The sequence below is a fragment of the Chiloscyllium plagiosum genome, unplaced genomic scaffold (genome assembly GCF_037043375.1).
Source record: "Chiloscyllium plagiosum isolate Xiang-an unplaced genomic scaffold, Cpla_swu_hap1 HiC_scaffold_33, whole genome shotgun sequence".
Taxonomy (NCBI): domain Eukaryota; kingdom Metazoa; phylum Chordata; class Chondrichthyes; order Orectolobiformes; family Hemiscylliidae; genus Chiloscyllium; species Chiloscyllium plagiosum.
In genome coordinates, this window is record NW_028270171.1 from 8,627,495 (window position 1) to 8,640,871 (window position 13,377).

Sequence of the window (13,377 nt, forward strand, 5' to 3'; positions counted from 1 at the left end):
AGAGAAAGAAGAACTGGAGAAGGTTGAGAATAGAACAACCGGGACGGGCAGGCAATGCAGACCATCCGAGGGAACAATCACAATATTTCTCATCAGTTAAATGCGGGACGTCACCCACCCAGCTTGCACTTTCTCTTTTGTCAAACATTCGATCATTTTCGTCCCCAGGTCATAAATTGTCTCCATCTCTGTAGTCTTCAGGGTTAGCTTTCCAACCTTTGCACCCTGTGAGAAAGAAAATACACGTGATTATGCTTCTGGCCAATCTCCAAGAATTATGTCGGAACTGGGGAATGGGAAATAGGACAAGAAAGGAATGAGATGCAGTGGCAATGTTACTGGATGAGTAACCCACAGGCCCAGGCTAATGGTCTGGGAACACTATTACAGCTGGTAGAATTAGTGGGCGGCACGGTGGCACAGTGGTTAGCACTGCTGCCTCGCAGCGCCAGAGACCCGGGTTCAATTCCCGACTCAGGCGACTGCCTGTGTGGAGTTTGCACGTTCTCCCCGTGTCTGCGTGGGTTTCCTCCGGGGGCTCCGGTTTCCTCCCACAGTCCAAAGATGTGCAAGTCAGGTGAATTGGCCATGCTAAATTGCCCGTAGTGTTAGGTAAAGGGGTAAATGTAGGGGTATGGGTGGGTTACGCTTCGGCGGGTCGGTGTGGACTTGTTGGGCCGAAGGGCCTGTTTCCACACTGTAAGTAATCTAATTCAAATTAAATTAATAAATCTGAAATTGAAAGGCTAGTCTCAGTTATTTATCATGCCATCATTAACTGCTGTGAAAACCTATCCAATTCATTCATGCCTTTCAGGAAAGAATTCTAACACCCATACCTAATCTGGATTACATGTAACTCTAGGCCCACAGCAATGTGGATAACTCCTAATCACCCTCTGAAATCTTTTAGAGAGCTAATCAGGTCAAGGAAAATTAGAAAGGGACAAGACATGCAGGCTTTGCCTATGACACTCGTATCCCATGAAAGAATGAAGGAAAAATATAGTTTTAAGCCTATTGAATCATAAAATTTCCCCAACTTTGATTCATCAGTCTGAAATTACCGTGCCAGTGGCTGGTCTGTCAATCTGAATTTCCACAACTTCCCCTTCTATTATTTCAGTCTCCTCTCTGTTTCGGGGGGAAAAAAAGTTGATTAAAATAAATCCATATTAAATTAGTACAAGATTTTCATGGACCAACTGTACACAATTGCAGCTGCACCCTTCTACTGCTTCACAAGCTTCATCATATAGCTACAGCACTTGCAAATTCTAACTGTCCCACATCAAAATCTGGTATCCATCTGTTTATATCACAGTATCTTCCTCCAGCATTAACGGGCATTCAAAAGTATGGGTGAGGACTCAAAAACAACACAAGGAGGGACTTATTTTGAAGTCGAGGGAAGATTTCCCTGTTGTTGCCGAGTGAGTGAGTGAGTGAGTGAGTGAGTGAGTGAGTGAGTGAGAGAGAGAGAGAGAGAGAGAGAGAGAGAGAGAGACTGGCTGACTGACTGAACAGAAGGCACATAAACATGGGCACAGAGAGGAACATAAGCACTGTCCAATACTGTAACATATGCTTCTCCCAGTAAGCAAAGATACACCGTGTAGTTTGTTAAAGAATGGACAAAGGGAGAAAAGCCAACCTCTCTCTCTCTCTCTCTCCAGCAATATTGTATTTGCACAATGAATAAACATCAATTTCATTCACAGTCAGATGTGTGAGAACATTACTGAGGCCAAATCTCGCAGGCTCCTGATTGGTAATTAAGCCTCTCACCTTCATAATTTGATACACAAAGATGTCACTTTTGGTTCTGACCATTACTTAACTCATTTTTGAAACTGCCTACCTTACTGCCCAACAAATATTCTGATTCATAAGGATCTGCCAACAACTCATGTCACACAAGTGTAGATACATTGTAGAACAATATTGATCTTTTTCCAGAGAAACATAGTACTGATCATCAATGAGCAAAAGTAAAAGGATGAGCAGTTTGAGTTTTACTGTATGGAAGTAGTCTTGATTTCAATACAGTTGGGGAACAGAACAATAGTGTAGGACAACACATCTACAGCTCAGGGAACAAGAGAGGATTGGTTCAGAGGAACAATGACCTTAGTAACATTGATATAGCAGAAACACAGCAACGATTGGCTAGTATAACACTCTCTTAAACAAACAAGGCAGGCTACACTTACTTGATCCGGACCCCAATGGACCTGCGAAAAGCCTGAGTTAGGGCTTCTGTCTTGCTCATCTCCAGAGAGAAAATTTCACTGCCAGCAATAGCTGTGAATGGAGTGTCCTGTCCTAGAGCTTGAGCCATCCCTGAAGAATACAATAAGATATTTGCAATTATAACAAGGGCAGAAAGTACAGAGCAGCCTTTTTTAGACAGGTCAACATTTCAGACAGATGTTACCGAAAAATGCAAGACACCAAATGGAAAGATTAATCCTAAGCATTATTTCAAGCTAAACAATAACTGCGGGATATGGTCAGAAAATGGGTAAAAAGTTGAGGAAACACTTCTTTACGAAGACTGATAAAAGAATGATCAAGGTAAGGTGGGTGCAAGATCAGCCATTGCTCAAGAAGTAATTACAAATCTCCACAAGCATTCAAGCAAGACTCCTGCAAACTTGAATCCAATGGACTGGACACTGTCTGAATAACCAAGAGGTATCACCCCAACGTGTCTTAATTTTTTCCCGATTCTCATTCCAGAGGAGGATAAATAAAATACTTTGAAAACACTGCAGTATGGCAGTAGTGACATTAGTAACTGGAAGGAATTTAGAACTGTTCAGAATGATTAGGACTTGTCCATCAAGTCACAAGTTCAAATATTTTAATAGAAGCAAAGTGACAGCAGAGAACAACAAGCAGATCTTGCATTCGCAATCTCACTACCTTGCGAGATACCCTGTGACCTTGTGTCCAAAGGTCAAGATGTGTAGGAGCCAGTGTTGGACTGGGGTGGACTAAGTTAAAAATCACACAATACCAGGTTATAGTCCAACAGGTTTATTTCGGATCACTGCTCTTTCATCAGGAGCTGTGGAACGGGATCATAAGACACAGAATTTATAGCAAAAGATTAGCTTTCATGCAACTGAAATGATATATTAGATTAGATTCCTTACAGTGCGGAAACAGGCCCTTCGGCCCAACCAGTCCACACTGACCCTTCGAAGAGTAACCCACCCACACCAATTTCCCTCTGACTAATGCACCTAACACTATGGGCAATGTAGCATAGCCAATTCACCTGGCCTGCACATCTTTGAACTGTGGGAGGAAACCGAAGCACCCGGAGGAAACCCACGCAGACATGGGAAGAATGTGCTAAACTACACACAGACAGTCACCCAAGGCTGGAAACGAACCTGGGACCCTGGTGCTGTGGCCCCACTGAGCCACCGTGCACCTAGACAAACCTAGATTGCTGTCTTATGATCCTGTTCCACAGCTACATAATGAAGTAGCAATGCTCCAAAAGCTAGTGCTTCCATTTACATCTGTTGGACTATAACCTCGTGTTGTGTGATTTTTAACTCAGTCCATGAAAACTGATGGCAGAAACTCATACACCCAAGTAAACTTCATCCTCAAATCAACAGACAGCTGGCAATTTGATTCAGATGAGGTGGTACCTCATGTTTATACAAGAGCTGACTGGACCAATTGTATTTATTTCTATTACATTTTAACAGAAAGTATCAAGTGGGAATTGTTTGGAGATGTTGCTGAGATATCATCAGGTACATTACAAAGTCAAGTATTTCTGAACAACTTCAAAAGCAAATTAAGTACTTGATTTCAGCACCATGCCAGTAAATCATCTTACCCATTGCAATGGCAGTCTTTCCTGTTCCGGGCTGGCCAGCAATGAGGACTGCTCTCCCAGCGATTTTTCCCTCCTTAATCATCTCAAGAATGACTCCAGCAGCACGTCGGGCACTGAGCTGGCCCACCATCCCCTGAGAGACCTGAAGCAAGAGAACCAGGAGCAGCTCCAGTCAGGATACATCCACAGCTCACAAAATAGGCAAGCCTGGTGCCCTGGGTCACAGGTAACTGCATGCTTGGCAGTGGTGTGAGATGGGGAGGGGCCTGCGAGATGGAAAGTGAAAATATCTGCAGAGCAATGCAGGCACTTTGTCGCTCCCTCTGGGAAATATCTGTATACTCAGGATAACAAGCCTGCAAATCCACAGACCTGTCTGTTCACTGATCAGGGTCTCAAACATCCTTCCCCAGCATCTACCAACTCACTGGTGCTTCTCATTTTTGATTAATCAATGCAGGCCTGCAGTTGTGCTCTCAAACCTTTGAACGCAGTATCCCTTTAAACATAGAATTCCCAGCCCAAATGTCCTGTTACAGCATTTGCTACTTATGGGAGTGTAGCACTACCACTAGAGGAAATATTGATGCAACTACTGAAATAACAGGCTATGTCAGTAATAACCCAATGAACAGACTAAATAGAAGGGAGATGAGCCTTCAGCCTCTCTCACATCCAGTTTGGTGAGGGAACTCCAATTTGATGGGTTTTTTTTAAAGCAGTGCTGACGGGCACACATTACCGACTCACATCCTTCATTTCCTTTCATGCTCTTTTCAAATATCTCTTCTATGCTCACACAGATGAGGGAATAATCCTGAGGAATGGAATACATAAATATTAAGAACCTCAGGCTTTTCTTCAGTATTATTTCCCAGTCATGATCAGTAGGGTTCACGGCACTGCAATGTTTACCACACTCTGCCCTACGTGTGACATTTTCCTTATGTGTGATCAGTTGCCAGACCTAATGCCAACATCCACTACAAACTGGTCAAGGTGGACAAACTAATTTCACAAGTCACTTGATCAGAAAACTTAACACTTCCTTCCAATATCACCTGCTTAAACGCAGCAAACTGACAAGGATAAATGGCTTAGAGAATAAATGGCCAGTCTTGGAGTCAAGTTCTGGATTCAATGCTAACCAGTGACCTCTACCGGAAAATTAATTCACACAAGTATTAGGCTTGATAATGGAGTGGCAGAGAGTCAAATATTAAGTTAAAAATCACACACCACCAGATTATAATCCAATAGATTTATTTGAAAGTTCAAGCTTTCGGAGCAGTGCTCCTTCGACAGGTAGTTACATAATGAAGGAACAGTGATCCGAAAGCTTGTACTTTCAAATAAACCTGTTGGACTATAACTTGGTGTTGTCATTTTTAACTTTGTCCATCCAGGTCCAACCTCAGCACCTCTACACCATGGGAGTCAAACAGGCTGCTTCAAGGACAGCCATTTGGAAGAGGTACAGGAAACACTGTCAGCACAGATGGAAATGTACCTAACTTACACCAATAGGAAAGAAACTTGCAGAGAAGTTGTGTTTGTGTTCTAGTATGAGGACCCAGCTTCAGATCAAGCTACTGCAAGGAACTATGTAATTCCCTTCAACTTCAAATCCACTGCCTTAGTGCCTTTGCACAGTACCTGTCGGGGTTCCAGCGCATCATCAAGTCCCAAGCCACGGATATGCGAATGGGCACCTATAGAAAGTTGAAAGATGCTATATTATTACAAATTATTGAATTTTACTCAATTTAATTTTACATTCAACAACTTGATTTTTTAAATAAAGTTTTGATGTTGATTGTGACTATGAAACACAGGTGTATGCACAGCAGACGACACGTCTAAAGTTAGTTGAATTTGAAATAGACCAGGCGATGCTCTCCCAGTATCTCAGTGGTAAAAGCACTACCTGATGGACATAAGATGGGCCCAGTTTAGAATTTTCAGATGATTCTCAGTGGTTGATGGTGGCTCAGTGTTCAGCACTGCTGCCTCACAGAAACCAGTGAACTCTAGGGTCACTGTCTGTGTGGAGTTTGCACGTTCTCCCCAGTGTCTGCATGGGTTTCCTCTGGGTGATCCGGCTTCCTCCCACAATCCAAAGATGTGCAGGTTAGATTGACTGGCCAGGGGAAATGCAGGGTTACAGGGATAGGGTAGGGTGCTGGGTCTGACTGGGGTGCTCCTCGGAGGATAGGTGTGACCTCAATGAGCTGAATGGCCTGCTTCCACACTATAAGGATTGTATGATTCCTGTTAGAGTACAAACTAAGTCTTAAAATTGGCTCCAAAAAGTCACAGTAAAAATTAGGTGTGCCCTTTGGTCTCCATGACTCTGACTACCCAGCACTCGGGCACATAGCTCACTAACATCTACTCGATTAGGTCAGTGTCTTGCAACTGGGGATCCCACCCTAAAAGGGCCCTATGCAATTTTCTGGTCCCTCGCTCAGCATTTCTTTCACTCAAGCACAGGATTTCGATTTCCACACTTCTCAGGGAGGATAAGAATCAACAGTAAATGGGACACATCCTATACAGTCTGAAAACATTCATCCTCCACTGCTTTGCAACTTCCATTGTGCATACAAAAGGGTGCAGCTGCTAATTGATACAAGACCCCATTAATGGCACCAGCTCAACAAATAAAATCCAAACCATCCGAAGAGTGAAGTGCATGTAATTAAAATAATAATTTAAATAATTTTGAATTTCCATTCATTTGATAGTATTTTACTTTGTTTCCCTCCTAGCTTTATAAAGCTGGGACAGAAAGAAGCTTGGGTTCCCAATGGAGTTTCCAATATGTAATGGAGTTACTTAACTCAAAAAAAACATTGAAAAGCAGTGGGTAGGAGGCTCAGTAGGGCCTATGTGGGTGACCACTGGAAAGATGTCTACACTCCAGCAGTGCAGGAAAGAAACTAAACAGTGGATAAATTTTAAAAACAAGCATACCGATTCTCTCTATCCTGGTGACATCTCTAACTTCAGGAACCTTTGTTGCTGTGGTCTGAAAGTCAATATGCACATATTGAAAAAGGGACGAGTTTTAATTATAGCATAAAATTTGACAAGCAGGTCACACAGTAACTTAAAGGCACAACACAACTGAAATCAATAAACATCTTTTCCTCAAATGATGGTTTGTAATACATTAATACTACTCTCTTACCAATGTTATCTACGTTATACAATTCAGTATCAACTGTTTGAATCTCTTATCTCAACTAATGTCAGACTGTGGGTTGATACATGGAATGGCAACTACAACACTTGTACGGTTTTGCCAGAATCTTGACCACTCTGAAAGAAGTGCAAATGGCACCCTCTTGTCTCTGCAACCCTAGTGGTTCCTTGTTTAAATCCTGCTTTTACAAGACTGAAGTTCAGAGTGGGAGCTGTAGGCCAGACAAAAGGTCACATTTCAGCAACGGAACAACTTGATGTTTTGATTCAGATCTCTCGAGCCACAATCAGAAGCAACTGCTTCGTGCAGTTGATGGCCCCCAGTCTCCTAGACAGAAAATCATGGGCTCAATCCTCACTCCAGGGCCTGAGCACTCAGTCTACACTGACATTTCAGGTAACTCCCCTAAAGTTAGACATGGCAGGAGTGGGGGGTCAATATTCAAAACGGTGAGGAAAGTAGAGTCGCAGGTAGATAGGATAGTGAAGATGACGTTTGGTATGCTTTTCTTTATTGGTCAGAGTACAGATCATGTTACGGCTGTAAAGGACATTAGTGAGGCCACTTTTGGAATATTGTGTGCAATTCTGGTCTCCCTCCTATCAGAAAGATGTTGTTAAATTTGAAAGGGTACAGAAAAGATTTACAAGGATGTTGCCAGGGTTGGGGGATTTGAGCTATAGGGAGAGGCTGAACAGGCTGGGGCTGTTTTCCCTGAAGCGTCGGAGCTGAGGGGTGACTTTATCGATTTATAAATTCATGAGGGGCATGACAAGTCCATAGACAAGGTCTTTTCCCTGGGGTGGGAGAATCCAGAACTAGAGGGCATAGGTTTAGGGTGAGAGGAGAAAGATATAAAAGTGACCTAAGAGGCAATTTTTTTCATTCAGAGGGTGGTATGTGTATGGAATGAGTTGCCAAAAGAAGTGGTGGAGGCTGGTACAATTGCAACATTTAAAAGGCATTTGGATGGGTATATGAATAGGAAGGGTTTGGAGGGATATGGGCCAGGTGTTGGCAGGTGGGACTAGGTTGGTTTGGGATATCATGTCAGCATGAATGAGTTGAACCGAAGGGTCTATTTCTGTGCTGTACATCTCTGACTATGAGGTGCTATCAGAGAGGGGGCTACTCAAACAGGTGGGGGAGCGGCCGGGGGCTATTCAAACAAGTTGGGGGGCAGGCAGGGGGCTATTGAAACAGATGGGGGGCAGGCAGGGGGCTATTCAAACAAGTTGGGGGGCAGGGGGCTATTCAAACAGATGGGGGGCAGGCAGGGGGCTATTCAAACAGATGGGGGGGCAGGCAGGGGGCTATTCAAACAGATGGGGGGCAGGCAGGGGGCTATTCAAACAGATGGGGGGCAGGCAGGGGGCTATTCAAACAGATGGGGGGCAGGCAGGGGGCTATTCAAACAGATGGGGGGCAGGCAGGGGGCTATTCAAACAGATGGGGGGCAGGCAGGGGGCTATTCAAACAGATGGGGGGCAGGCAGGGGGCTATTCAAACAGATGGGGGGCAGGCAGGGGGCTATTCAAACAGATGGGGATATTCAAACAAATGGGGGACAGGCAGGGGGCTATTCAAACAGATGGGGATATTCAAACAGATGGGGGGCAGGCAGGGGGTTATTCAAACAGATGGGGGGCAGGCAGGGGGCTATTCAAACAAGTTGGGGGGCAGGGGGCTATTCAAACAGATGGGGGGCAGGGGGCTATTTAAACAGATGGGGGGCAGGCAGGGGGCTATTCAAACAGATGGGGGGCAGGCAGGGGGCTATTCAATCAGATGGGGATATTCAAACAGATGGGGGGGCAGGGGGCTACTCAAACAGATGGGGGGCAGGCAGGGGGCTATTCAATCAGATGGGGCTATTCAAACAGATGGGGGGCAGGCAGGGGGCTATTCAAACAGATGGGGCTATTCAAACAGATGGGGGGCAGGCAGGGGGCTACTCAAACAGATGGGGGGCAGGCAGGGGGCTATTCAAACAGATGGGGCTATTCAAACAGATGGGGGGGGGCAGGGGGCTATTCAAACAGATGGGGCTATTCAAACAGATGGGGGGGGGCAGGGGGCTATTCAAACAGATGGGGGGCAGGCAGGGGGCTATTCAAACAGATGGGGGGCAGGGGGCTATTCAAACAGATGGGGCTATTCAAACAGATGGGGGGGGCAGGGGGCTATTCAAACAGATGGGGGGGGGCAGGGGGCTATTCAAACAGATGGGGGGCAGGGGGCTATTCAAACAGATGGGGCTATTCAAACAGATGGGGGGGGGCAGGGGGCTATTCAAACAGATGGGGCTATTCAAACAGATGGGGGGGCAGGGGGCTATTCAAACAGATGGGGGGCAGGCAGGGGGCTATTCAAACAGATGGGGGGCAGGCAGGGGGCTATTCAAACAGATGGGGGGCAGGGGGCTATTCAAACAGATGGGGGGCAGGCAGGGGGCTATTCAAACAGATGGGGGGCAGGCAGGGGGCTATTCAAACAGATGGGGGGCAGGGGGCTATTCAAACAGATGGGGGGCAGGCAGGGGGCTATTCAAACAGATGGGGGGGCAGGGGGCTACTCAAACAGATGGGGGGCAGGCAGGGGGCTATTCAATCAGATGGGGCTATTCAAACAGATGGGGGGCAGGCAGGGGGCTATTCAAACAGATGGGGGGCAGGCAGGGGGCTATTCAAACAGATGGGGGGCAGGCAGGGGGCTATTCAAACAGATGGGGGGCAGGCAGGGGGCTATTCAAACAGATGGGGGGCAGGCAGGGGGCTATTCAAACAGATGGGGATATTCAAACAAATGGGGGACAGGCAGGGGGCTATTCAAACAGATGGGGATATTCAAACAGATGGGGGGCAGGCAGGGGGTTATTCAAACAGATGGGGGGCAGGCAGGGGGCTATTCAAACAAGTTGGGGGGCAGGGGGCTATTCAAACAGATGGGGGGCAGGGGGCTATTTAAACAGATGGGGGGCAGGCAGGGGGCTATTCAAACAGATGGGGGGCAGGCAGGGGGCTATTCAATCAGATGGGGATATTCAAACAGATGGGGGGGCAGGGGGCTACTCAAACAGATGGGGGGCAGGCAGGGGGCTATTCAATCAGATGGGGCTATTCAAACAGATGGGGGGGGGCAGGGGGCTATTCAAACAGATGGGGCTATTCAAACAGATGGGGGGGGGCAGGGGGCTATTCAAACAGATGGGGGGCAGGCAGGGGGCTATTCAAACAGATGGGGGGCAGGCAGGGGGCTATTCAAACAGATGGGGGGCAGGCAGGGGGCTATTCAAACAGATGGGGGGCAGGCAGGGGGCTATTCAAACAGATGGGGGGGGCAGGGGGCTATTCAAACAGATGGGGGGCAGGGGGCTATTCAAACAGATGGGGCTATTCAAACAGATGGGGGGGGGCAGGGGGCTATTCAAACAGATGGGGGGCAGGGGGCTATTCAAACAGATGGGGGGGCAGGGGGCTATTCAAACAGATGGGGGGCAGGCAGGGGGCTATTCAAACAGATGGGGTGGGGGGGGGGCGGTTGGGGGAGTTTCGGGGTAAAAGGGGGTGGGACGGGGACCGGGATCTCGAACCTTCTGCGGCCGCGCGGCTCCTTCCCTCGCCCGGTCCCGGCTGAATGATAATGACGTTCCCCTCTCTCCCCCACCCCCGGGGGGGTCTCTGTCTCTGTCTCTGTCTCTGTCTCCCCCTCCCCCGTCGGTGTCTGTATCTTCCCCCCTCCCTCCTCACCGTTGCCATGCTGCTACCGCCACCGGTCTCCAACCGCCGACAGCACTTCCGGTTGCACCACCCGCCCGCCTCCGACCAGGAAACAAAAGCAGAGAAACTCAGTTCCGGGCCATTCCCCACCTACCCACAGCCTAAACGTCATCACAATCAACAACAAATTGTATATACCATACTCTAGCGCCTGTAACGCAACGAAACCTCCCAAAATTGTCTCTCAGGATGATTGTAGAACAATGTATGACTCTGAATCACGTTAGAGCAGATGAATAAAAGCTTGATCATGGATCTCAAGATCTATAAGGAGGAGATTAAAACATGGAAAGGGAGAGGGAATGACTTCCAGAGTTTTGGAGTCCACTGGCAGCTGAATACTTAGCTCCCAGTGTAGGGCCAATTGTTGTTGGGAATTCAACGAGGCAAGAAATAAAAGGGGGGTGTCTTGATTGGAGGTTTGTGGGGTTGAAGTGGATTACTGAAATAAGTTCTCTTGATTTCCAAAATATTTGATGGCTGGGATTTCATAGAATGACTACAGTGTAAAAAGAGTCCATTCAGTTCATTGAGTCTGCACCAATCCTCTGAAGAGCATCCCACTCATCCAATCCCTATAACTGTGCATTTCCCATGCCTAACCCATCTAATCTTTATATCTTTGGACTGCGTGAAGAAACCAGAGCACCTATCAGAAACAGGGAGAACATGCAAATGCCGCACAGTCACCTAAAGATGGAATCAAACCCAGGTCCCTGGTGCTGTGAAGCAGCAGCACGAACCACTAAGCCACCATGAGATTTATTACACTTCAGTAGTTTGGGATATCAGTAATTTCTAAGCGAGGCACTAAGAGAGGGGTTTAGGAAAAGAGAAGATAGAGTTTACAGGAGATAATGGCTGATCTCTGTAGCTCAAATTTCTATAATAACATAAATATAAGTGACCCATTTGGCCCTTCAAGTTGACTCCACCATTCAATAAAACATCTGAAACCCATGATTCCCTTAAGGCCTAAAGATGTATTAACCTCAGTCTTGGAATCAATATTAATGTTGATATATAACATAATTTTGATAAGGTATGCTGAACAGTTGGTTGTTCTGAAGCAGGATCCCTGACATGAGCCAGTTGTGTTGACTGCTGTGATTTTGTGTTGTGAGCTCAATTGTAAGGTAATTCCATGTGAAGGGGATGCAGAAGAGAGAAGTATTTGTGTTTGGGCTGAATTTACAGAGTCAATAAGGGTACCAGGCACCAGATAAAAATGCCAAAGTTTTAAATCAAGATCTGAGGATGACATTAAAATCAACGTGAAACCTTAATGCTTTTTCTGTCTGCCGCCTGAACTGCTGAGTATTTTCTAGCCTTTTCTGATTTTGACATTAGATTTCCAGCATGTGATATAAAAGGAGTGTTACACCATCTGAAGTGCTGTCTTTTAGATAAGATATCAATTTGAGCTAGTAAACGACCCTCAGTACTGCTTCAAAGATGAGTATGAAGATTTCCCATCAATGGGTCAATGTTCATTCCTCATGATCTACAACTGTTTTCCTAAGTAACAACATTGACTACACTTTACAAACCATCCTTTGGCTATGTAATGCTTTGAGTCTTGCTCTGAGCATTGGAAAGTCCTCTATAAACATATTTATTATTTCTTTCTTGCTATCATTCTATTTTTGTCATAGAGCCATTACAGCTTCCAAGGAGACCATTAGGCCCATTGCTCTCTGGATAGCAATCCAGCAAGTCACATGCCCCAGCTCTATTCCTGTAGCCAGGCAAATTTATTTCTCTCAAGTGCCCATCTAATTTACTCCTTAAATTATCTCTGTTTCCAAAACCCTGATAAGCAGTGAATTCCAAGTCAATGCCACTCATAGTTCTTCCTTATATTCCCCCTGCATCTCTTGCCCACAATGTTAAAATATGCAACTTCTGATCTTTCAACCATCAGCTAAAGAAGAACAGCTTTTGTTCCATATTTGTCAATCCTTCCATAATAGCAGCAGGATTACCTTTTTCATATTCTAGTTCAGTGGGACAGAGAGTGTCTCTTGATCAGGATTTCTCGTGATGGATTCTCTGAATGTCCCCTTCTTCCCACCAGCCATCTCTGTGTGGCTGTATTCTCTACCTTGGGAACCCAGTCTTATCTAAAACCATAAAAGAACTGCATATGCTGGAAATCTGAAACATGAACAAAATTTGCTGGAGAAACTCAGCAGCTCTCTGGAGAGAAAAACACATTTCGGGTCCAGTGTAACCTGAAGAAGTTCAATGTCAGTGGAACTGTACTGCAGGAAAGGGCCAGTAAGTTGGGGAAAGGGAATGAGGAATAAAATGGCCCTTGAACTAATGGCTTGCTAGGCTATTATGACAACCATTTTGCAGTGGATCTGGAAGCCAGATCAGGTAAGGCCGGCAGTGACCAGGGACCCAATGCTGTGGCCTAGTGTGGACTGTAGTGGTAGCAAGCGGTCAGACCACGTGGAGAACCCCCCTGTTCTGGTCTGCTGCTGTAAAGGGCCTTTGGAGAGAGACTGTGATGTTTGTCT

The 13,377-nt window shown here is 46.0% G+C and overlaps 1 protein-coding gene across 1 annotated transcript in view; it reads right to left on the reverse strand.

Annotated features, from left to right (window-relative positions):
* ruvbl2 (RuvB-like AAA ATPase 2) overlaps nt 1-10,876 on the reverse strand; it is a 30,123-nt gene extending 19,247 nt beyond the window's left edge. Inside the window, exons 1-7 of the mRNA XM_043679621.2 lie at nt 10,823-10,876; nt 6,842-6,896; nt 5,522-5,577; nt 3,866-4,007; nt 2,214-2,343; nt 1,068-1,134; nt 119-225 (exon numbers count right to left, since the gene is read on the reverse strand). Coding sequence (XP_043535556.1) covers nt 119-225; nt 1,068-1,134; nt 2,214-2,343; nt 3,866-4,007; nt 5,522-5,577; nt 6,842-6,896; nt 10,823-10,831 — 566 coding nt within the window. The 5' untranslated portion in view covers nt 10,832-10,876. The remainder of the gene's footprint in view (nt 1-118; nt 226-1,067; nt 1,135-2,213; nt 2,344-3,865; nt 4,008-5,521; nt 5,578-6,841; nt 6,897-10,822) is intronic.
* Nucleotides 10,877-13,377: the final 2,501 nt, after the last annotated feature.